Consider the following 24,297-nt stretch of genomic DNA (forward strand, 5'->3'; position numbering starts at 1 on the left):
TGATTACCCGCGACAATAATTCTTTAAATGAATGAGGAACTTTTGAGATTTTCTCAAAATGAATCGAACTGTTTGTATTCGATGCTTGTCGATGTTGATGAAAGAAAACTCAGGTTTTCCTTTGACAAAGTTAATACTTCCGATTAACTCAAGTAAAGAGAATGTTGGCTTAAATTTTCTTTTGACAAATAGACCGTTTAGGTCTCTATGTGGAAGTGGTCATTTTCGCAGTCTGCATAATTTAAATTTATATGATAAGATGTCAGCACGTGAATTTATTTGTAGACTGCCTCCCCACGAGAGAAAACTACTGATTAAAGAAGTGCTAGTATTAGAAGAAGAACGAGTACTGATAGAAGGTATATTTGATGTATGATGATTGATGTTTTAGTTACTAAGTTAGGCAAGGCCAAAACAATATAATGATAATAACAACAAAAAACCCACCCACTAGTCCGAATGGACGTAGAAAGAAATTGTAACAAAGCCTACACAACATCAACCAACTCTTACTAACAGCAGGTTATCATCATTCAACATTCCATATTTACACATGACATAATCATTGGGTAGTAGAATGGGGCTTGTGCCACCACCCCAACCCCAGAATTTTTTGCCAGGGTTCCTAGTGCAGGACACACATTCTATGTCCCTTCAGACTACCAGGGTTCCTACTAGTGCAGGGCGCACCACATTCTACGTCCCTTTGGACTACCAGGGTTCCTAGTGCAGGGCGCACATTCTACGTCCCTTTGGACTACCAGGGTTCCTAGTGCAGGGCGCACCACATTCTACGTCCCTTTGGACTATCAGGGTTCCTACTAGTGCAAGGTGCACATTCTATGTCCCTTCAGACTACCAGGTTTCCTAGTGCAGGGCACACATTCTTTGTCCTTTTCAGACTACCAGGTTTCCTAGTGCAGGGCACACATTCTACGTCCCTTCAGACTACCAGGTTTCCTAGTGCAGGGCGCACATGCTACGTCCCTTCAGACTACCAGGTTTCCTAGTGCAGGGCACACATTCTTTGTCCTTTTCAGACTACCAGGTTTCCTAGTGCAGGGCACACATTCTACGTCCCTTCAGACTACCAGGTTTCCTAGTGCAGGGCACACATGCTACGTCCCTTCAGACTACCAGGTTTCCTAGTGCAGGGCACACATTCTTTGTCCTTTTCAGACTACCAGGTTTCCTAGTGCAGGGCACACATTCTACGTCCCTTCAGACTACCAGGTTTCCTAGTGCAGGGCACACATTCTATGTCCCTTCAGACTACCAGGTTTCCTAGTGCAGGGCGCACATTCTACGTCCCTTCAGACTACCAGGTTTCCTAGTGCAGGGCGCACATTCTACGTCCCTTCAGACTACCAGGTTTCCTAGTGCAGGGCGCACATTCTACGTCCCTTCAGACTACCAGGTTTCCTAGTGCAGGGCGCACATTCTACGTCCCTTCAGACTACCAGGTTTCCTAGTGCAGGGCGCACATTCTACGTCCCTTCAGACTACCAGGTTTCCTAGTGCAGGGCGCACATTCTACGTCCCTTCAGACTACCAGGTTTCCTAGTGCAGGGCACACATTCTACGTCCCTTCAGACTACCAGGTTTCCTAGTGCAGGGCACACATTCTACGTCCCTTCAGACTACCAGGTTTCCTAGTGCAGGGCACACATTCTACGTCCCTTCAGACTACCAGGTTTCCTAGTGCAGGGCACACATTCTACGTCCCTTCAGACTACCAGGTTTCCTAGTGCAGGGCACACATTCTACGTCCCTTCAGACTACCAGGTTTCCTAGTGCAGGGCACACATTCTACGTCCCTTCAGACTACCAGGTTTCTACGTCCCTTCAGACTACCAGGTTTCCTAGTGCAGGGCACACATTCTACGTCCCTTCAGACTACCAGGTTTCCTAGTGCAGGGCGCACATTCTACGTCCCTTCAGACTACCAGGTTTCCTAGTGCAGGGCACACATTCTACGTCCCTTCAGACTACCAGGTTTCCTAGTGCAGGGCACACATTCTACGTCCCTTCAGACTACCAGATTTCCTAGTGCAGGGCACACATTCTATGTCCCTTCAGACTACCAGGTTTCCTAGTGCAGGGCGCACATTCTACGTCCCTTCAGACTACCAGGTTTCCTAGTGCAGGGCACACATTCTACGTCCCTTCAGACTACCAGGTTTCCTAGTGCAGGGCGCACATTCTACGTCCCTTCAGACTACCAGGTTTCCTAGTGCAGGGCACACATTCTACGTCCCTTCAGACTACCAGGTTTCCTAGTGCAGGGCACACATTCTACGTCCCTTCAGACTACCAGATTTCCTAGTGCAGGGCACACATTCTATGTCCCTTCAGACTACCAGGTTTCCTAGTGCAGGGCGCACATTCTACGTCCCTTCAGACTACCAGGTTTCCTAGTGCAGGGCACACATTCTACGTCCCTTCAGACTACCAGGTTTCCTAGTGCAGGGCACACATTCTTTGTCCTTTTCAGACTACCAGATTTCCTAGTGCAGGGCACATATTCTTCGTCCTTTTCAGACTACAGGGTTCCTAGTGCAGGGCGAACATTCTACGTCCCTTCCAACTACCAGGGTTCCTAGGGCAGGGTGCACATTCAACGTCCATTCCACTACCAGCTACCAGGGTTCCTAGTGCAGGATGCACATTCTACGTCCCTTCTGACTACCAGGGTTCCATGACAGATGAGATTGGGAAAATTAGTGCATAATTGGGATATTTTGTTCAGGCCACTGAATGATGCCCTACACCACTGTTAACTTAATTTATTAAAACAGATAAACATTTTTAAAATTAAAAAATATATATCTATTGGGAATTTTTATCTTAGAAATTTGGAATTTCTTTGGAATTTGAAGGGGGCCTATGTTCACACCCATAGAATGCCTGGATAAATCCCTTCACCTTGAATGTATTCTTTATCAGGAAAGGCTAGTTGTGTAGTAGTCAGATATCTAACACTGGCTTTCATCAAAGAACACTGACCATGATGTACATTGTGTATTTTGTGGTGCTACATGTACCATTACTAACTCAAACTTGTGGTTATTGTTTACTATATTTTCAGGGCCAGATCCACCAGTGTCTCCTACTTCAGCACAATTGAAAATGGGTGAGATCATTTTTTAATGAAGTTTTTTTTTTCTCCTTTTTTCTTAAAAACAACAACAAAAATAATAATAAAGGTAAGAATGTCTCTCAAAACACCTTTAAAGGGGGGAATATCTACTTATTGTGCATTATATGCATATATAATTTATTTAAATACTCGTCTAGGAAATTTAAATGTATAACGTCAATGGTTAAATTGGAATGAACGAGATATGTAAAACTAAAAATTATATATTTAGCCAAACAAAAATATATTTTAAGTACTAATTAATTTAAATAATATGCCCCACATATTATTTCACTCAGTATTGGCATGTAGCCTTATAGTTTGTGTAAAATTAGTCTGTTACTATTAAAGAGACAAACCCTAGTTTTTAAACACTAAAGTGACTAAGGCATATTTTGGACTATTACAGTGCTCTACAAAGCAAGTTCAAATTTACTCTTCTCTGGCCAGTAAAATATAATATTTTAGTCGCCAGCCACTTACATTTAGTAGCCAGCTAATATATACTTGTAATTAAATCGATTCATCTGCCATTTTACAGAAAATTACAAATGCCGTAATTGTTATTGGGACTGCATAACCCATTCGAATGAACTCGTGAAGAGGTGATTCCTAGTTGTTAAATAGTAATTATAAGTTACTGTTTGTGTCTGGTTCCACTAAAACAGTGAACTATCATCATCAAATTCCGTACCCAATAATTGTATTAAACGAATTTAAGCAAATTACTATTTTATAGACACTGCTAAAATATGCATTTAAATTGCAGTACTCATTACAGGGCATCAAATTTGGCACGAACGATTTTGTCGTTCGTCTGTCGGTTATGCAAAACCAATATCGACTCGAACGACTGATCGTTCGTGCAAAAACTATAACCACTCGTCAAAAAATGTAAACTGACATGTTTTGGCTAAGCTAACTATTTTTGGAATAAAATAATAGAGAACGGGCCTAGCATTGCAGGTGTGAAAAAAAAACAATGTATCCATTTGAACTCGACATCGCGGTCAATTACAAAGTCGGCACTGTCATTAGAAGTGTCAATAACATTTAGTAACATAGTTGCACGTTCTCTTTGATAATTTCGCTACGTGCAGAAAACAATACGCGGTTTGCAAATTAAATCGGTTTATGAGTATTTATTAAACATGTCATCACCTTAGCCCGGCATTTAGTTATAGAGTTGTAAAATGTCAGGACCTAATGCGAAAAAACGCAAAAAGGACACCGTTAGTAAAAACAACTTTTTAAAAATGGTGGTTTTCCGACTATTTCGCAGTTAATACAAACGAGAATGGCGATGTATGTAAAGTTATATGCAACATATGTACGAAGCATTGAACAGCGGTTTAAGATACATTGTTGATATATATATATATATATATATTTATATATATATATATATATTTATATATATATATATATATTTATATATATATATATATTTATCATATAATATCTTACATTTTCAGTGCAATCAAAGTATGTGATATTTTTCAGATCATACTTTAAGAATTTGATAACTTTGCAAATTAGATGTAAATTAGTCGAGGTCTCGGCACTAGGTTTATTGACATTTAAGCAAACGTACTTGGGTGACAAATAAAAACATTTCAATGGCAATTTGACACTGAAAGCTGTCCAGAGTTCAGAAAACAAAAAACGTTAGGCATAACTTTATTTTGATGTAAGGACCTCCAAAATGACGTCATTCGAGTTTGACTTCATTTCCATTCAAAAATATACTGCGCCACATATTCTTACGTCATTTGAATATCTAGTAATGGCGGACTGGAATTAAAGTTGTGTGTACAGTTTACAAAAACATGTTGTATTAAGCTTGAGCTTATATGATAAAGAGATTATTACCCTTGTGTATTTTGGTATGGTCAATATCATATATTAGGAATAAAAATAATGTATTATGCTCACCAGAGGCTCGCATAATACAATTTTTATTCCTAATATATGATATTGACCATACCGAAAAACAATCTGGTAATAACCTATATATATATATATATATATATATATATATATATATATATATATATTTTTTTTTAATAAAGGTATGTAATAAATACAGAACCTCACATATGTTATTTTCGCTTCCTATTTATTGCACACGTTTATTGTGAGCAAGAACATACCACTCGACCGCTATGCGGTCTCGTGGTAAATATTCTTGCGCATAATAAACTCGTGCAATAAATAGGAAGTGAAAAAAACGTGAAGTTCTGTATATTTATTTACTTTTTGACACCTGTGCGGTTACGTTGAAATATATGCATTAATTCTGAAACGTGTATTGTAATGAAAACAAGTACAATAGTGCTGCAACGATAAACCGGTATACCGGTATATCGCGATGTTTCATCAGCTCGATACGAACCGCGGTACAGTTTTGTGTATCGCGATTTTTACACGTTATTGTTTTCTTGTATCTTATTTGACAAACAAACAGAAAGTGTGCAAATAACCATGCATACCACCCGTCTGTTTACGCGGTGACTTTAACTTAGCGATGACATGAACTGGCAGGAGGCGAAAAAGTACATGCTTTTTAGCCTGGGAGATCATATCGAAGTCGATATAGGAAGGAAAAGTAAAGTAAAGTTTGTTTTATTTAACGACGCCACTAGAACAGTGATTTGTTTTTTTACTTTATCAGCTGCTATTGGACGTCAAACATATGGTCATTCTGACACTCTTTTTTAGAGGAAACCCGATGTCGCCACATAGGCTACTTTTTACGACAGGCACAAGGAATGTTTTATTTGCGCTTCCCACAGACAGGATAGCACAAACCATGGCCTTTGTTGAACCAGCTATGGATAACTGGTCGGTGCAAGTGGTTTACACCCATTGAGCCTTGCGGAACACTTACTCAGGGTTTGGTATCGGTATCTGGATTAAAAATCCCATGCCTCGACTTGGGTCCGAAACCAGTACTTACCAGCCTGTAGACCGATGGCCTTTTTAAAAATCTTTTTATTTGTGAAACTCAATATTGCACATATACATAAAATTTACAAATAAAAATAATAAAAAGATTCACACATATCCACGAACATACTCTCGCATAGAACCACTCACACATTTATCACGAACTCACACACATTCACACAAACACACGCAAACATTAAAAGAAAATTGAGGGATATTGATCTTATAAGATAATGTGACATTTTAAAGAAAAATACTAAATATAAATATCAGTTTTCAAGTGGGTATTTAAAAACTAATTCATCATTATTTAGATCAAGAAAACTATTATTTTGAATATATTTATTAATAAATGCAGAAAATCTATTTTTAAAGCGATATTGATTTAAAAGTATTAAGAAGTACTGATGCATATAATGCTTAAAAACGTAACAATATTAATATTTACACCCCTTGATTCCGCTATTAAATGTCTCTTGAAAACTGATATTCTATATATTGAGAGCAAAGCATTGATGAATTCATTTGAGCAATTTTGTATTTTGAAGTAACACCCAAAAAGCAATATTTTGTTTAACAATTCTAAAGAAAAAACATTATCCTTAAACATATAAATACATATTTCATGAAAAATACAAATTAAATCATTAAGTTCATCACAATACAACAATAAATGACACATATCTTCTTCTTGTTTAAAACAAACAGGACATTGGCTAGATGCTACTTTACCGTATTTAAATAATTTGGAATATGTGAATATAATGTTATGTGCTATCTTAAAATCTAAGTCAACAAATTCCGAAGTCTTATCACAATAATGTATAATTTTCCAAACTGGCTTCCAATCGTGACCTAACCACGACGCCACCGAGGCCGGTGTTATATAGGAAGGAAGGAAATGTTTTATTTAACGATGCACTCAACACATTGTATTTACGGTTATATGGCGTCAGATATGGTTAAGGACCACACAGATGTTGAGAGAGGAAACCTGCTGTCGCCACTTCATGGGCTACTCTTTTCGATTAGCAGTGAGAGATCTTTTATATGCACCATCCCACAGACAGGGTAGTACATACCACGGCTTTTGTTACACCAGTTGTGGAGCACTGGCTGGAACGAGAAATAGACCAATGGGTCCACCGACGGGGATCGATCCTAGACCGCGCATGAAGCGAACGCTTTACCACTGGGCTACGTCCCGCCCCTCGATATAGGTGACCGTCTAGTATGTGGAATATTTGTCATTGTAATGTTGGTTTGGGGTTTTTTTTCACGATTTTTGTCTGGAAAAAACGTGGGGGAAATCTACCGGTAATTAAAGGTAGGTCCTAGTAGAGTACATAAATGTTCCCTGGTGTTATCTCAAGCTGTCAAACGTCCCAACGGTGTTATCTGTTATTAACTTTCTAGACACAGTACTGAATACTCGTACGTTATATATATATATATATATATATATATATATATATGGTAATTAAAATTCATACATTTTATTCCTTTCATTTATTATTTATTTCATTATGTTAAATTTACACAATTGGGTTTGTTTCGCGTCTGCCTTCATTAAACAAATCCATAAATATCAGATATATATCGCAATACATACTGCAATACGGTTTGTCGTATCGATATATATCGCAATACGGTTTTGATCGTATCGTTGCACCCCTAAAGTACAACCCTTGCTAAATCAATTTATTAAAATATGACATACACAGCGAAGAAAATAGTACGTTTAATAACGGACTTAAAAATAACGAAGTGGAAATTAGAACATGATGAAACACTGAGTTGCAGCATTGATTGGATCGATCGAGGATTCGCAGAACTTCGGTTTTTCCGTTCAGACCCGGAAGCTCAAAGCTTCTGGGAAATCCCCGTTTCGTTTAGACTATTGTTTGGCGCCAACAAGTACTCCTCCCCTGTAACAGAACTGATAGGGTAGTGTGCTGAAATGTAAATGGCAGCTTTCAAGTTAGTCCCAGCATACCAAATAATAATTTAGTATTTATGATAAGAATTCGGAGAAAAGCTACGAAAATTGCCCATCTTAGATTCTCATTTGATTGCCATTGTCGGTTAACCTTTTCATTTGTATCTGAATCACTGGAGAAAATTGTTCGTGCAAACACTAAAACCACACGAAAAAGACATATCGTTTGTCTGAAAAAATCAAATTTTATGCCCTGCATTAAAAGTTAAATAAAAGCATAGTGATAATATCTACCAGGCGTCAATGTGTTACTAGTAGTTACCAATCGGCTACCTTACTTTTGAGTTAAATAATATTTATTTTCGTCACATACTGCCTTGTAAATCCATAAATACTGTTTTGTAAATAGTTGTGTCTTTAAAGCCGTCTAAAGTTGAGTCATGAAAATAGAACCATGTTTTCATCCTCCACTGGTGAACATGATTTCCGACATGATTAAAACAACATTCACGACTGGAGACGTTATCATGGAGGGACCCGTTATCACGATAGGCACGAGACAGTTGGAGCGCAGCATAGCACATATATAAGTCGAACATTTAAAATAATTAATGTTTGAGTTTCAAACAGACAAGTAAAGACATACAGTGGCTCAACAATGTCAAATAAAACCTGGCTCTAAATGGGACAGGACCGACTTGGTCTAAAACTGAACTGGGGCCGAATTATTTCCAAATGCTTGATATTCAAGTTAAGGGAGATAACATCATAACGAAGTATTACCTCCCACTTAACGTCACCGTGTTTACTCTTGAATACTGGAAAATTGTTATTCATAGTCTGATTAACATGTCTCAAATTTTTTATTTCAAACAAATTACCGATAGAAAACGTTTCATGGAAAATAAATTGCTACTGGTCCACAGTCTTTTCAGATGTCCAGTTTTGTTTACAGATTAAAGTAAAATTATTGGACAGTCACCAACTGGCGAATGTGATTTTATTTTTTAGACGCCAGGGAATGTTTTTAGGCGCTATGGCGAGTATTTTACTCGCTTTGTAGAGCACTGTATTAGAGCCATTTTTCATAACTGAAATCATACTTTACTTAGATTTTATTGTTTATATTATCCATTTCCGTACATTCGAAGTGTTTTTGGTGATCCTGGTGTTTTTAATATCACAAAATGCATTTCTCATATGTTTAAAAAGGCGCATGCGTCTGAGAAGTAATGTTTATGGAGTCGAGTTTTAGTCTATTTTTAGAGAGTATTTTACCATTTCAAACTCACAAACTCATGTTTCACTCAACTGTAACTTTATCCAAATGTGTTACAGGTTTGTAGATTAACTAAACTTAATGTGCATTTTCATGGGCTGAAACTAGGGTATGTCCCTTTAAACATCTTTTTGGAAGACAAAGCCATGACAAAAATTGCTCACCTAACTTACATTTAGATTACATGGAGCCATTTAAACATTGCCATATTGAGCATTGATATTTAATCCTTTTTTTATAGTACTATTTTCTTTTCTTTTTTAAATCACATGCTAATAAAATGATGTACTTGAACTAGTCTCAGGGGAAGGAAGGACACACTCCACATATTTTATTTTCGGTTATATGGCATCAGACATATGGTTATAATTTTAGGACAATATACTCACACTTATATTGAGAAAGGAAACTCCCTGTCGCCACCTCATGGGCTACTTTTTTCGATTATCAGCAAGGGATCTTTTATATTATATTATGGTTACCCAGTATTTTACATCTACAGAAAATTATAATAGTTCCACATTATGATTACTCTGTATTTTACATCTACAGAAAATGATAATTGTGATTGTACTCAGTATTTTACTACTACAGAAAATGATAATAGCTCCGCATTATGATTACTCAGTATTTTACATCTACAGAAAATGATAATAGTTCCACATTATGATTACTCAGTATTTTACATAGATCTACAGAAAATTATAATACATGTAGCTCTGCATTATGATTACTCAGTATTTTACATCTACAGAAAATGATAATAGTTCCACATTATGATTACTCAGTATTTTACATAGATCTACAGAAAATTATAATAGCTCTGCATTATGATTACTCAGTATTTTACATCTACAGAAAATGATAATAATTCCACATTATGATTACTCAGTATTTTACATAGATCTACAGAAAATTATAATTATGATTACCTGCTATTTTATGGTGATGGAGAATTATGTGTATCATTGGATCATTTTTGGAAAAAGTATCATTATGCTACTCTTATTTTTAATATTCTGAAGTCTTTATATTGATTATATTTAACAGTTTTATTCATGTAGCTTGTTTTTATTTCAGTTGCTATACATAGTGCAATACCGTTTATTGGATTTGGATTCCTCGACAACCTACTGATGATCGTAGCTGTAAGTATTCAGTTGCGTATAATAATTCACACATTCAGTGCATGTCTCAAGCTTTTAAAAAATTATTATGCTCAGACAAAACAGTACGTTCTTGTTCTGTATTTTTGATAAAAGTAAAAGACTACCAAACCATTTGCTTGAAGGTTGTGACCCATATGTACACTTTTTAACAAATTCTTTTAGAGTGAAAATATGGAATGCTTTTTAATTCACAGTTAAATATTAACTAAAACCAAATAAATAAAAAGCAATTTTACAAATTGCCAATTATATCTACTAATTGGAGAGTGTTTTTCCAAGATATACATTAGCATATATGTCCAAAATTGAGGTTTAGTCAAAACTGTTTAAGTGGTAACTTGTCTTAAGCAGCCACCATACATTAAGAGGTCACATTAAATATTTTGTAATCAGCTATTAGAATAAGTACATATTATACAAGTGACTGTTTTATATTTTTAATAATATGTATTCAAAGAGGTGTACCATTTATTTGTTACTATATTTTTAGGGAGAATATATTGATGCTTATTTGGGAGTAGCATTGGGGATAACTACCATGGCAGGTGAGAAAAAGTGTTTTGATTTTTCTAAGTAAATGTTGTGAGAGTGACAAATTTAAAAGCTATAAGCTTGGATTAACTGTATTGAACATTTTACCTATAAATTATCAATTGTATGATAGCATTATGTTTATCTAGCTCAGTCGTTAAGAGTGCTCGCCTGAGGTGCTTGGGTTGAATCATCTAATCCCCTTAGTGGACCCATTCTCTGATTGGGCATTTACCCTTCCCAACCAGGGCACCACGACTGGTATATCAAAGGCCATGGTATATGCTGTCCTGTGTGGGGGAAGTGCATATAAAAGATCCCTTGCTACTAATGGGGGAAAAGTAGCAGATTTCCTGTAAGACTAGAAGTCAGAATTTCCAAATGTTTGACATCCAATAGCCGATGATTAATAAATTAGTGTGCTCTAGTGGTGTACTTAAACAGACAGACTAACTTTCTTTTTGTTTTACTTTTATCTAATGGTAATGCTGAAAAGTCAAAAGAGGTAAAAGACAAACTTGTTTATGCACACATTGAAACATGCTTTTTGTCTTGTATGGATGCTTTAGTAACAGATACATAAATAAGTAAATTAAAAAAACAAATGTTTTAAAACAATTAGGAGATAACTTATGGAGTTTTTAGATTTGCGGGTGTTATTGTCCATTTGATATTGCAAATGTAATTTTTGACTGAAGGCGTTAGCCAATAACAAACGCAAATCTAAAAACTCAGTATGGTTATATCCATTGTAAACTGAATAGTTTTTCTACGAAACTAACTGTATATTTGGTATTTCTTGAAAAAAATCTAACAATCTAACTATAGACCCTTGAATCGGCAACTTCGCTTGTTCCAATTGCTATAATGATGTCACTTTCTAATGACGTCATTAGCTTTCCAGGTGTTATTTTCATTTGGTCCCAGAAAAAGAATATAATATAATTAACCAATCACAATACAGAACACACTCGCCATCAGTTTACAATCCAAGAGAAAAACTCTTTTTTCTTCTTTTTAAAAAAAATATTATTGATTAGCTTGAAAATAAATGGTTCTACTATACATACATACCTATATATATAAAATGTATTTAAGCCACCTAAGGGAAATATAAATATATGCTAAGATGAATGATCAGAAGTGCTGTTTACTGACAGGTATCCTTTTCATCTGATTCGACTGTACATTTCAAATATGAAATGAAGACATAATTGTGTTATTGCTTGCAGCGGCTGGACTAGGCAACCTGATCTCGGATGTGGCAGGAATAGGGTAAGTAGCAGATTGTTATCAGGTAGGTACACTGAGGTAATACTATTCTGCAAGGCAGAAGGAAAGCACTAATATAACGAGTTACAGCTCCAGGATTCCCTCATGGAAGTGGTAGGATATAAATAGTTCTATGCTAGCCTGAGGTGCGTTGTTGTATGTTTGTTTATATCTTTTTTTGTGTGCTCGAATCCAATTAAGGTTCAAGCACGCTGTGTTTGGCACACACCTCAGCTATCCAGTGTAGTGGGTTACAATCTAATTAAAATTAGCTCCACTGGTTAATTACTATTACCTGTGGATCTAACAACACCCCGTTGGAACTCATGTCCAGTTGACCTTTCATTCGACCAATCAAAACCTTACTTGCAAAATCATGCTAGTGATTTGAAAAGAATTTGAAAACATTCGGGATTATGCCACGGGTATACGAAATGATTTGGGTGAATTATGAAGTATGCCGGAAACTAATTTCAATATAAAATTTTATACAAAATTTGTTTCAAGACCAAAAAACCCAAACTGTAATGGTATAGCCATAAAATCTGTTTATACTAGTATACAATCCAGAATTTATTACTGCATTTTCCTCCCAGTTTTTTAATGTTGAAATAGACAAGTTTGCCTATTGCGTAAATAGTCTTGCCCTATATTTTTAGAATTTGTATGCTCCCGAATAACGCTATAAAAGGCAAAGTGTAATTGGTCGACATTTAAATTGTTATTTATAGATGAAATGTCACCTGGACATGGGAGTCCACGCAATGCTGTTAGATCTACTGGTAGACCAGTAGAGCTAATTTTAATCCGATTGAGTGGGTTAGTGGTTCTAGTGAGAAAGAAGTCTGTGTGATAGACTTACACCTGAGTCATTAAATTCACTCTGGGATGCGAACCCTGTACCTACGAGAATAACCACTATACCATTGAGGTGCAGCAGGTATTAAGATCAAAGTCTGTCAGTTCTACAATTCATCACATCATAAGCAGAATCGTTACCTATGATGTACGTCTGTCCTACTGCTGCCATATTATTAAAACACAAACTTCACGTAGTATATTATCTTAGAACAGGGCACAAAGTTACCGACAGCAATTGCCGTAGTTGCAATATGAATTGCCGTCGGTCAAGCGCTTGACCGATGGCAGTATTTTGCAGATTGATAATTTTTTTTTATATATTTGTTGCCAGAGTTACTGGGTTAAAATTGACGCACACAAGTTAAAAATTGCCGTCGGTTAGCATTTTGTCTATGTCAAAAACAAAAACATTTGCCGTAAGTAACAAATTCTTAAGTTTGTGCCCTGTTAGAAGATCAATCAATACAAATTACTACTGTGATCATTATATGAATTCATCAAATAATAAATGTTAAAGAAATCACTGTATGTGAATTATAGATTTTCTTTCTTAAAGTTACATTCTCTAGTTACCATATTATAACATCATGTACAAATGTGAAATACAAGCTCAAATGCACTTTAAAAAAAGTCGTGTGTGTTCGCTATGAACGGATATTGTCAAACGTATACGCTTGATTCGTCGCCTGTGCCGCCATAGCTCGGCAAAGCACAAACAACAGCCTGTTGTCAGTTTCAGTTAACACGTGCGTTTGCCAATTTCACCGGCCTCGGTGGCGTCGTGGCAGGCCATCGGTTTACAGGCTGGTAGGTACTGGGTTCGGATCCCAGTCGAGGCATGGGATTTTTAATCGAGATACCGACTCCAAACCCTGAGTGAGTGCTCCGCAAGGCTCAATGGGTAGGTGTAAACCACTTGCACCGACCAGTGATCCATAACTGGTTCAACAAAGGCCATGGTTTGTGCTATCCTGCCTGTGGGAAGCGCAAATAAAAGATCCCTTGCTGCCTGTCGTAAAAAGAGTAGCCTATGTGGCGACAGCGGGTTTCCTCTAAAAACAGTGTCAGAATGACCATATGTTTGACATCCAATAGCCGATGATAAGATAAAAAATCAATGTGCTCTAGCGGCGTCGTTAAATAAAACAAACTTTACTTTTTGCCAATTTCAAATTGTAGGGTTCGTCTCAAAAAATTAAAAGAGAAATCTTACGCTGTATGAAGAATGCTCAGTTGAGGATACGGTACTAGAGTCTTTAGTTAAAACCGGTTTAATCTTGACAACATATTATCGACAGTCATACCTTTCTATTTCAGAATTGATATTTTATAAAGTGTTAGTAGAACTTTCAAAGTTTAGTTTGTATACTAGTAACACATTAATCATGTATATATTTTTAAAATAAAATATACTAAAGTAGGCAATGAACGTTTTTACTTCTTAATTTTACGTGTTAAAATCGACAAATTCAAATAAATATTATTTATTTGGAAAGGGTAAAGTTGGGGGGGGGGGGGGGGGGGTGTTGTTTAACGACATCAAAGATAAAGCATTTTGATTTAATAATCATCCGATCCCATACAACCGTAAATAAAATGTGTTGAATGCATCATTAAATAAAACATATCCTATCCTTCTTTCCATCTGCTGTTGGATGTCTAACATTTGGTAATTTTGACATATAATCTTAGAGAGGAATCGGGTGCATGTGCAGGGGGAGGGTATTGGAGGTCGAAACACTTACTTGCCCAAGCTTAAAAAAAATTGAAATGTATTTTTTGGGGGAGCATGGCCCCATATAAACTTCGCTTAACACAGTCTATAACCCCAACCCCGCTGAAATCCCTGCACATGCGCTTTGGAAACCCACTACATTTTTTTTAGCAAGGGATTGTTTATATGTACCATCCCACAGACAGGATATCACATACCATGGTCTTTTTGTATACCCGTCGATGGGGATTGATCCTAGACTGACTGTGCATTTCCAAAAAACACCTTTTTAGGTCTAAGTAATGAATAAAAATAACATATAGTCTTGAAATGTTTTACGTAAATCGAACACAGTAACCTCTTCCTCTACCCCTAGAGCGTTACATAATTAGTAACACCCCCTTACATGTAACGCGTATGCCAACAGCTGGCCACTGTCAAAATTTCAAGGCAAATCCCCCACTCACCGACCCCTGGAAAGGCGTTGTACCATACCTCTATGGATATAAATATGTTTTGGAGATATGAGACGACCCCTCAATCAAGACAGTTAAATTTGTTCAAAAATTGCGAAATCTCACATGATCTCTTGTTGGGGAATTCTGTACTTGTGATAAGCCAATGAAAACCGAGATCAGCACGAGCCCGTCAAAAGTGTTCCACTTTCAAAATCATGGCTTTGTATTTGACTTGGATAAGCCAGCATAGTGAAACCAATGCAGAGTGCAGCGTCATATATGCACCAAACCGTAATTGGATTTTCTGTTCTATATGCTTAAATAATAAAAATATATCAGGGAATGTAGTTTTAAATGACATTTTTTTTCTTTTCTTTTTAAAGTTTGATATATCTGTGCAGTGATCTGGTAGAACCAAATATTATATTTTGGTAGTTCATATGAATCACACATACATTCCTAGCTGTTGTGCACTGCTGTAATTTGTTTTCAATACTTTTTGCAGGTCTGCATCATATGTTGAAAACATCGCAGCACGGGCGGGTGTAAGAGCCCCTCCTCTGACACCACAACAGTTCACCATGAAGAAAACTCAGAGATACTCGACTCTTGTAAGTCTGTGTATTTTAAAGACCTGTATTCAGTTAGCAAAAAGAAAAATATACTTATATTTCTTCAAGTGCATAATTTCACGGTTCACACAGACCATGAATTGTAGGGCAGTGGTTGAAGGTTGTGAATTAATACTTCAAAAGTGCTTGCACATGTATTTTACATTTTAGAGCTTGAATTAAGTACAACATTTCCTTGAATTGAGAGAGAGAGAAAAGATAAAAGTACAATAAATTTAAAGGGACAGACCCTAGTTTTTATACACTGCAGCATATTTTCCACTATTAGAGCCGTTTATGGTTACTGAAATCAAACATTACTTATATTTTATTGTTTAGATTATCCATTTCCGTACAACCGAAGTGTTTGAGGTCATCCTGGTATTTCTAATACCACAAAATGCATTTTTCATATTTTTTAAAACGCACATGCGTCTGAGAAGTAATGATTATGGAGTCACAGTTTAGTGTATTTTTTAGGGTATTTCAGTGTCACAGGCTCTTTATTTCACTCAGTTGTATCCAAATTTGTTACAGGTTTGTAAATTAAATAAACTTAGTGTCCATTTTCACGGGTTGAAACTAGGGTCTAGCTGAAAAATATGCCTTAGTGTTTAAAAACTAGGATCTGTCCCTTTAATGTATAAATTATTTATCTTTATAAAAGAGAAATTTGTATTGTTGATTTACTGTAGGGTTAAAATTTTGAAACTTTGATTTGACAAATTCTTTCATGTGTTAATTTATATAAACACTTGAAAGCATATGCAAGAGAAAATCAATTGAATGAACATATGGGTTCACTTGTCGATGACTGGCTGGATACGTCTAAACCTGTAATGTGTAAAGTTGTAGTAATATTTTACTTGAAAAGTGTTGTCCATAAATTAGAAATGTGCTTTTTAAAGTCCTTATCAACAGGCTGTAATCTTTAATTGTAAAAGTAGGAGAAGTGACTTGTCCCATTCCTGAAGAAAGGGGAGAAGTTTGATAAAAATAGGCAAAGTGAACATTTATCGGTATATTTTTTAACATTTGGTTATTTTCCGCATTCGGTTTGAAAAAATTCCTAATTATACACTCTGTTCCATCATAATATTTTAGTATAAAATAATACTACTTCGGAAATAAAATAACATTTAAACGTAACAATTGTCTGTTTCATTAAAATTGTGATATTATTAAGTAGTTGATAATGTGTTGTTATGTTAAAATGAAAATAATATTAGTATATTCTGGCATTACTGAAATTAATGTGGCCGAGAATTAGCAATGCTTAACTGATCACTGCAAACAGCAAGACATGCATCGACGTACAGTCTGGCAAAGTAAAAACAGGCAGAGAATTAGCAACGCTCAATTGATCACTGCAAACGGCACGACATGCATCGACGTACAGTCTGGCAAAGTAAAAACACGGACCAACAAAGTGCCAAGTGAGCTATGACACTAAAACAAATACGTTTTTTTTTTCCTCTGTTGTGTGATTTTGTTTTTAAAATCGAAAAATATTATGGCGACTTTTGACTTCTCACAACTGCTAATAACTCGTTGACTTTCCGGAAATTAAACGTTCACTTCATCAGTTTGATTAGGACTGGCAACAGTATCTTTTACACCTGTTTGAACCTAGACGTGGTTGGTTTTGATGTAAATGTAATAGATACAGTACATTTTTTAAAATGTTTTTTTCGTCTTATTTTCAGGGAAAAGCAGTGGGAGTGGCCCTGGGTTGTTTCCTGGGAATGTTTCCTCTACTCTTCTTTCACAGTAAAGAAGAGGATGAAACAGAGAAAAAAGGGATGAAGAAGAAGTGAATGTGTTGTTGTTCCATATGTTTTGGACATGACTATTAAATGTGACCATGAATGTATATTTGTGTGTCCATCCACTGTAATACTATTTAGATCAAATTTTATATTGTATACAATATAAGCTGTCAAATTTAGTCAAGTCGAGTAAACCGTGTTTTTGTGAAAATATTTATTTTAAGATGACCTTTAAGCTGAGTTTAAAAATGAGATAAGTAACTGTTTATGGTGTGTTTGCACTGTTTCATTTGTGGTATGTAGACATTATTACTTGAGCGTTAGTGTTGTTTGGAATTTTTAAAATGCATTTGTGAAATTATTTATTCCTGGAAAGAGTTTCATGCTTTTTGTACAGCATACGTGTGGCTGTGATTATTTATTATTAGAAATGGAGGTGCCCAAAAAGATCCAATAGTGGCTGTTAACATTTAAAAGACCTCAAAATTGATGTGGCTTGTTGACATTATATTAAGAAGTAATAGTTTTCTGACAATCTGGTTAAAAATAGTAAAACTGTTTAAAAGGCCTTAAAATCTTGTCATTATCAGTTTGTGGACATCATATAAATTAAAGAATTAATAGGTTTCTGACAGTCTGGTTACAATTGTGTTATGTAAAAATTGTTGTTGTTTTTTTGGTGAATTTATTGATGTATAACGGTCACAAACTGTATAGAATCACGTAGTGTTTCGAAGCGATTTTATACTAAATTTGTGACCTGTTTTACCTAATGACCTCCCATTTGACATAATGATGTTATCTTTTGAATTTTATCGAAGGATAAGTTCATCATAACATTCATTTTTAAGTGGTATAGTCAGGATAGAGTAAATCGTATAATGCAGGGGTGGGAATTTTCCTCGGATCAGCTGTTTTCCTCTCATGGAACATTGCATTTCCTCGCATTTTAATCATCCTTTCCTCAAAAATATGTCAGATAGCACAGATTTTAACCTAGGATTTCAGGAATTTCCGGGCCCCCTCTAGATTTCCTCTTTTTTACAGTTCACCAATTTCCACCCCTGATAATGATTGTCAGCTGATTATGTTATAGTTGTATGTATATAATGGAACTGGAGTTTGAGATGTATCAATTAGAAACTATGTGAGACTGTCAGCTGATGATGTTATAGTGACATGTAAACTTGTTTCATGTGCAGTAATACAATTACAGTGTCAGTAAATTTGAACCATATGACTTGTAGCATACAACAGTTATGTTATGAGATTGCAGGTGTTGTGAGTTATGTGGGAGTCAAAATGGTTAGAACATGTGACCAAACAATAGCTCTTGGACAAACCACAGCTGGGTATTATATATATATATATACGGTTAATTTCGTTGTTGATTATATGAGTCTGTCTTGGACAGATCTTTCTGCGGAACTTGGAGGGTATGCTTGAACCTTTGTAAGTATTTGCAAAATGAATGGTTGATTGATTGTTTGACTCAGGGTTAGTAGAGGACATGGTAAAGCCCATGCCCTATAACACAGTCTGTCTACAATCGATCCCCATCATTGGGCTATTTCTCATTCCAACCAGTGCACAACGACTGGTATATCAAAGGCCATGGTATGTGCTATCCTGTCCTTGCTACTAGTGAAAAAAATGTAGCGGGTTTCCTTTCTGAGACTATGTTAAAATTACCAAATGTTTGACATTCAATAGCTGATGTTTAATAAATCAATGTGCTCTAGTGGTGGTGTTTAACAAAGCAAACTTTAAACTTTAAACAATGTTAGCAGCTATGTGGTAGCTTCTCCAAGTGTCACAACTACCTTATAGACCGGACATGATAGTTCCATTAGGCCACATACAAAAAAGAAGACTTGTTTAGCATCCCCGCCCGACCTGAGAAATGCCCCTGACTTCCAGATATTTGAAAAAAACAACAACCCAAACACTGCAAATAGTGTAAAAGCTCAAAACACCGTTTTCCTGCCTAATATAGTTGTTGGACAATCACCGACGAACTTCATTATGACGTCAATTTTTTATCTGACAAAGGATGTACCATTTGTGCCTGCTCATTAACATCGACGCCATTTGTTTTGTTTTCTGTTCAATCATCATGTAAATATAACAATCTTGCAATGGAGTGAGTGAACAGAAGGTTAAAACATGCCTTTGTCTGTCTTATAAATATCGGTAACAATTTGTTAGATGTTTTCTTCCTGCAGTCCGCCATTCTACATACAAAATAACAAATAAAAATAAAAACCTTCCTCCCTACCTGGAAAAATTGAAATGGGTGAATGCTAAACAAGTTTTTGTTTGTTTTTTGTAACCTTAGTTTGGCTTAATACACAATAAATATAGCAAGTCATGCTTTTAATATGTTACATTTGAATGATGGAACTAACTTTTTGTTTCCTATTTTTAAACCTTTTTGGTTTATCGGCATTTGTGTAAAATATACCGTACCAACATATAAACAATGTTGTTTGCTGAACATGGAACTTATTATTATTTTGATAGGGGTGTGAAGCTACCACAAAGGTGCATTGGATGTCATGTTTAAATATTATATTGCTAACTAACTAAACAATGTGCTGAGGTGTTCGGAAACCAAACATTCCTTATAATTCCTCTTGGACCAAAACCGATACATGTAGCTTGTTCCAAAAGCCCTATTACACCGTGTACAGTGATAAATCGTAACACACACCTTCATATAAAAACCAAAGAAAAAGACAGACTAAATGTCATGATGTATATGCAAAACCAAGTATTAATGTTTGTATAGGCAAAACCAAGTATTAATGTTTGTATAGGCAAAACATGGCAACTGAAATGTTTGAAGATCAGAGATCTGTGTAAGAGGGTAAAAAAAAAACTTAAGTTTTTTAAGAAAAAAGCACATGTTGCCATCTTTTGGGTGCTATTTATTTGCATAGTATATTTTTAATAGGTTTTCGGTTGTTTATTTATGGTTAGCGTCATAACATATACTAGACTAGTAATCTATATACATGTATTGTACTTATTATTGTGGATATATCAAATATTTATTTGTCCGTTGTTGACTAAATTAATTATATGTGTTTTGTATATGGTGCAAAACTGGTAACTATTATAGTAATGTGTGTTTCATTTTGTTTGTCTGTGCTTGTGAAACTGTTGGGTAACTGGATATCAGGACTGCCAACAATTTTGTAGGATGGTTATGTTTTGTAGTATATATTTAGACCATTTGAATTCAGTTAGCTGTTATTGTTATTTCTTTTTATCTTTTTGTTTAGCGGGTCCTTGAAATAGCATTTATAAAATAGCATTTATAAAATTGCATTATATAATAACATTATCATCTGTTTTTATGTATTTTTACATAAACTGGTGAAATCCAGATTTGGTGCCATGTAATCGGAACAACTAATGACATTGGATGACCTCTTTATTTGTGATCACAAATTACCAATCATTGTGGTTGATGTCAGGGAATTGCACTAGCATATATACTTTAATTCAATGAAACTCTTTTGCTAACAAAGTTGAAATCAGCAATCACTGAAACTTAATTGAACAAGCAAGTGTTCAATTTATGAATCTACTTTTAAATGTGTTGTTAGTAAGGGAACATTTTGTTTTCAATAGAAAATTTGATTAGCAAGTATTGTTTAAATTTTTAAAATTGTGTAGTGATCTCTGAAACATGCTTAGTAACTCGATACTGAACAAAATGTTCCGTGTTAGTTATTTCTAATTGACATTGATGTATATTATTTTGTTAGTACTGTGGTGACATCTATTTCCTGAGTTGTGTACACGTCTTAAGTGAGGAATATGGATGTGAATGTATATGTAATTGTCCGCGTTCATGAACTGGGAGACCAAGTAATCACACTATGTTTGGAATTTTGGTTCCAGTTTTATTTGAAGCCCCAATCTCACCTCCACAAGATATTTTAGTCTTCTTATTGTAATTTTAAAGGGACATGCCCTGGTTTTTAAACACTAAGGCATATTTTTGACTATTGTAGCCGTTTTTGATAACGGACATCATACTTTACTTAGATTTTATGGTTTAGATTATCAATTTCCGTACATTCAAAGCTTTTTTGGTCGTCCTGGTGTTTTAATATCACAAAATGCATTTCTCATATTTTTAAAAACGCACATGCCTCTGAGAAGTAACAGTTATGGAGTCGAGTGTTAGTCTATTTTTAGAGGGTTTTTCACCATTTTAAAGTCACAGACTCATGTTTTACTCAGTTGTAACTTTATCCAAATGTGTTTTAAGTTTGTAGATTAACTAAACTTATTGTTAATTTTCACAAGTTGAAACTAGGTTCTGTCCCTTTAACAAATTGATGAGTTTCACTACCAACAAATAGTCCACTGCCCTTATGTGTCGTTAAGGACTTGTAAAAAAAAAAAAAAAGACATATTGTACATGTACAACAAAACATATTGTGGGCATGCCATCCTAAAAGTGTCGATTTTGCAAACTACATTGCATTTGGGTCATTATACAGAAATCATCACTTTTCAAAGTACAAATTCAAGATAAAACAATTAAAATAATATACGGTTTTATTGTTAATGTTTGAGAAGAACAAAGAAACATAAAATTATATCTGGCTATGCAGCACTGTAATCGGCCTGCACGTGCAGACACATTGCGATTTGTAGTGATCATGGATATGTTACTTGGATGTCCCTAATAACATTTTTGGAATAACTTTAGCATTAAAAACTATCCAAGTGTGTAATTTGCATTTCCACACAGATATTCTATATGTGACTTAAATTATACACGGACAGTTTTGATTATTTAAAAATATGGAATCTATCAAAATAAATTTCATAAAGTCATAAAGGTGGACGCTATGCTTTCCTTAATAAACAATTTATATTTCAAAAATAAAGTTTCTTGAAAAATAACAGTTAATATATTCTTGAGTAAAACCAATGCCATAAAAGTAATTACCACCAATGATATTCAAGATTGTATCCTTGAAACACTATTAGTCTTGAGACTTCCACTACTTTAAAACTTTTTTTTTTCTTTCAACCTAACCTTCAAACTATTAAAGGCCAATTGGAATAATTGTGTGTTTCTGGGAACATTGATAAAAGTTAGATACAGCCGGTCAGACAGTTTAAAAAATATACTAAATTCAGATATTGACTTTTAAATTTTAAAAAATATTAACTTAAAAGATTCGTTCATTTATTCATTTATGTAGTTATTTTCATCATTATATTAAGACCCAAGCACGCTGTCCTGGACACATATAAGCTGTCTGAATCGGTTATCCAGAAATATAACTTAGTTCAGGTCTATGTTCAAATATGCACTAGCAGTACACCATACAACAAAGGACTGTCAGGTGCAGACCTCATATTTAAAGATTAACTTTATAATAAAAGTATGAACTATGAGCTGTATGATTTAATTCTGTTTTACTGTGTATTTTGTATTGCCCATAACAAGTGAAAAGTGTTAATCCTACGTTTGCTTTCACATAAGCATTGCAAAAATCTACGCTAAATGTTCCAATTTTTTTCTCTCAGAAAACGATGCTTTTTAGTACATACATTGCACAGCAAATCAAACAAATTATGTCACTTTGTTTAAAAAAAAATTTAAAGACAAAATTCAGTTTGTCCAGCATTCCGGTCTAGTCCAGGTTTTACAAACACCCATCGCTAAAACTTGATGTCAATACAGATAGGCATTACATTTATTCCAGTGAATAGATTGTAAAATATCAGGTTTCTAATGAATTCATTCTTAATTAACAAAATTTATACACTCAAAATTATTTACAATTGTTGCGAATGGATTATATGTCTACTATTCACTACAGTCGAGGCATAGCTTTTGCAGATCAAATATAATAATTGGAAACAAATTCTAACAATAGGGGGCTTAAAATCATAATAATTAAATGATCTGGAATGAATGAGAAAAACTGAACAGAGCTGGAAGCATAACGCAGTTATGGATGTTGACGATATACTCTTTACATTCCAACAAAATATTTATTTTAATCTAAAGTGCCATTATGCATCTATGATGCTTTACATGTTCCTTTAATTTTCAAATCCTAAAAAAAATGCTAAGTGAGGTAAAGGGCATCTTATTACAATGCATTGTCATTGGTGTTACTCGGTACCTGGTAACACCAATGACGGGTAACGCCAATGGCAAAATTAGTAAATAATTAATTTATGCTCTCTTAAAAAAACAGTTTAGAAAACTGAAAATGTACATCATGTAGCAGACATACTATGTCTATAATAGGTTTCTTAACATTATTATCCATTACATAAATAAGATAGTAACACCAGTGACTGCTGAATAAACCTACTTTTATATTTTGACGACACATTAATTTCATTTAAACAAAACTACTCACAATTCTCCATTTGTCTGTTGCTTTTGACAAATAATTTTGATGACCAATATTTACTGGTGGAATGTTTCATCTAGAGAACATTCAGTTTCTTTTGTTTTCTCATACAGTAACACCAATGACAAAAATTCAGGGACAAGCTTATATTGCCCACCATCTTATGAATACGGAAAATATTTACAAGATTCCTTCTTCAGTA

The 24,297-nt window shown here is 35.0% G+C and overlaps 1 protein-coding gene across 1 annotated transcript; it reads left to right on the plus strand.

The window, feature by feature from the left end:
* The first annotated feature begins 22 nt into the window (after positions 1–22).
* LOC121376103 (transmembrane protein 65-like) lies at positions 23–21,772 on the plus strand. Its single transcript, XM_041503897.1, has 7 exons — positions 23–359; positions 3,089–3,133; positions 10,387–10,454; positions 10,966–11,020; positions 12,239–12,281; positions 15,817–15,922; positions 17,629–21,772. Exons 1-7 carry the CDS (start codon positions 59–61, stop codon positions 17,737–17,739), a joined length of 729 nt encoding a protein of 242 aa, XP_041359831.1. The 5' UTR covers positions 23–58; the 3' UTR covers positions 17,740–21,772.
* Positions 21,773–24,297: the final 2,525 nt, after the last annotated feature.

This window comes from Gigantopelta aegis, chromosome 6, assembly GCF_016097555.1.
Source record: "Gigantopelta aegis isolate Gae_Host chromosome 6, Gae_host_genome, whole genome shotgun sequence".
Taxonomy (NCBI): Eukaryota; Metazoa; Mollusca; class Gastropoda; order Neomphalida; family Peltospiridae; genus Gigantopelta; species Gigantopelta aegis.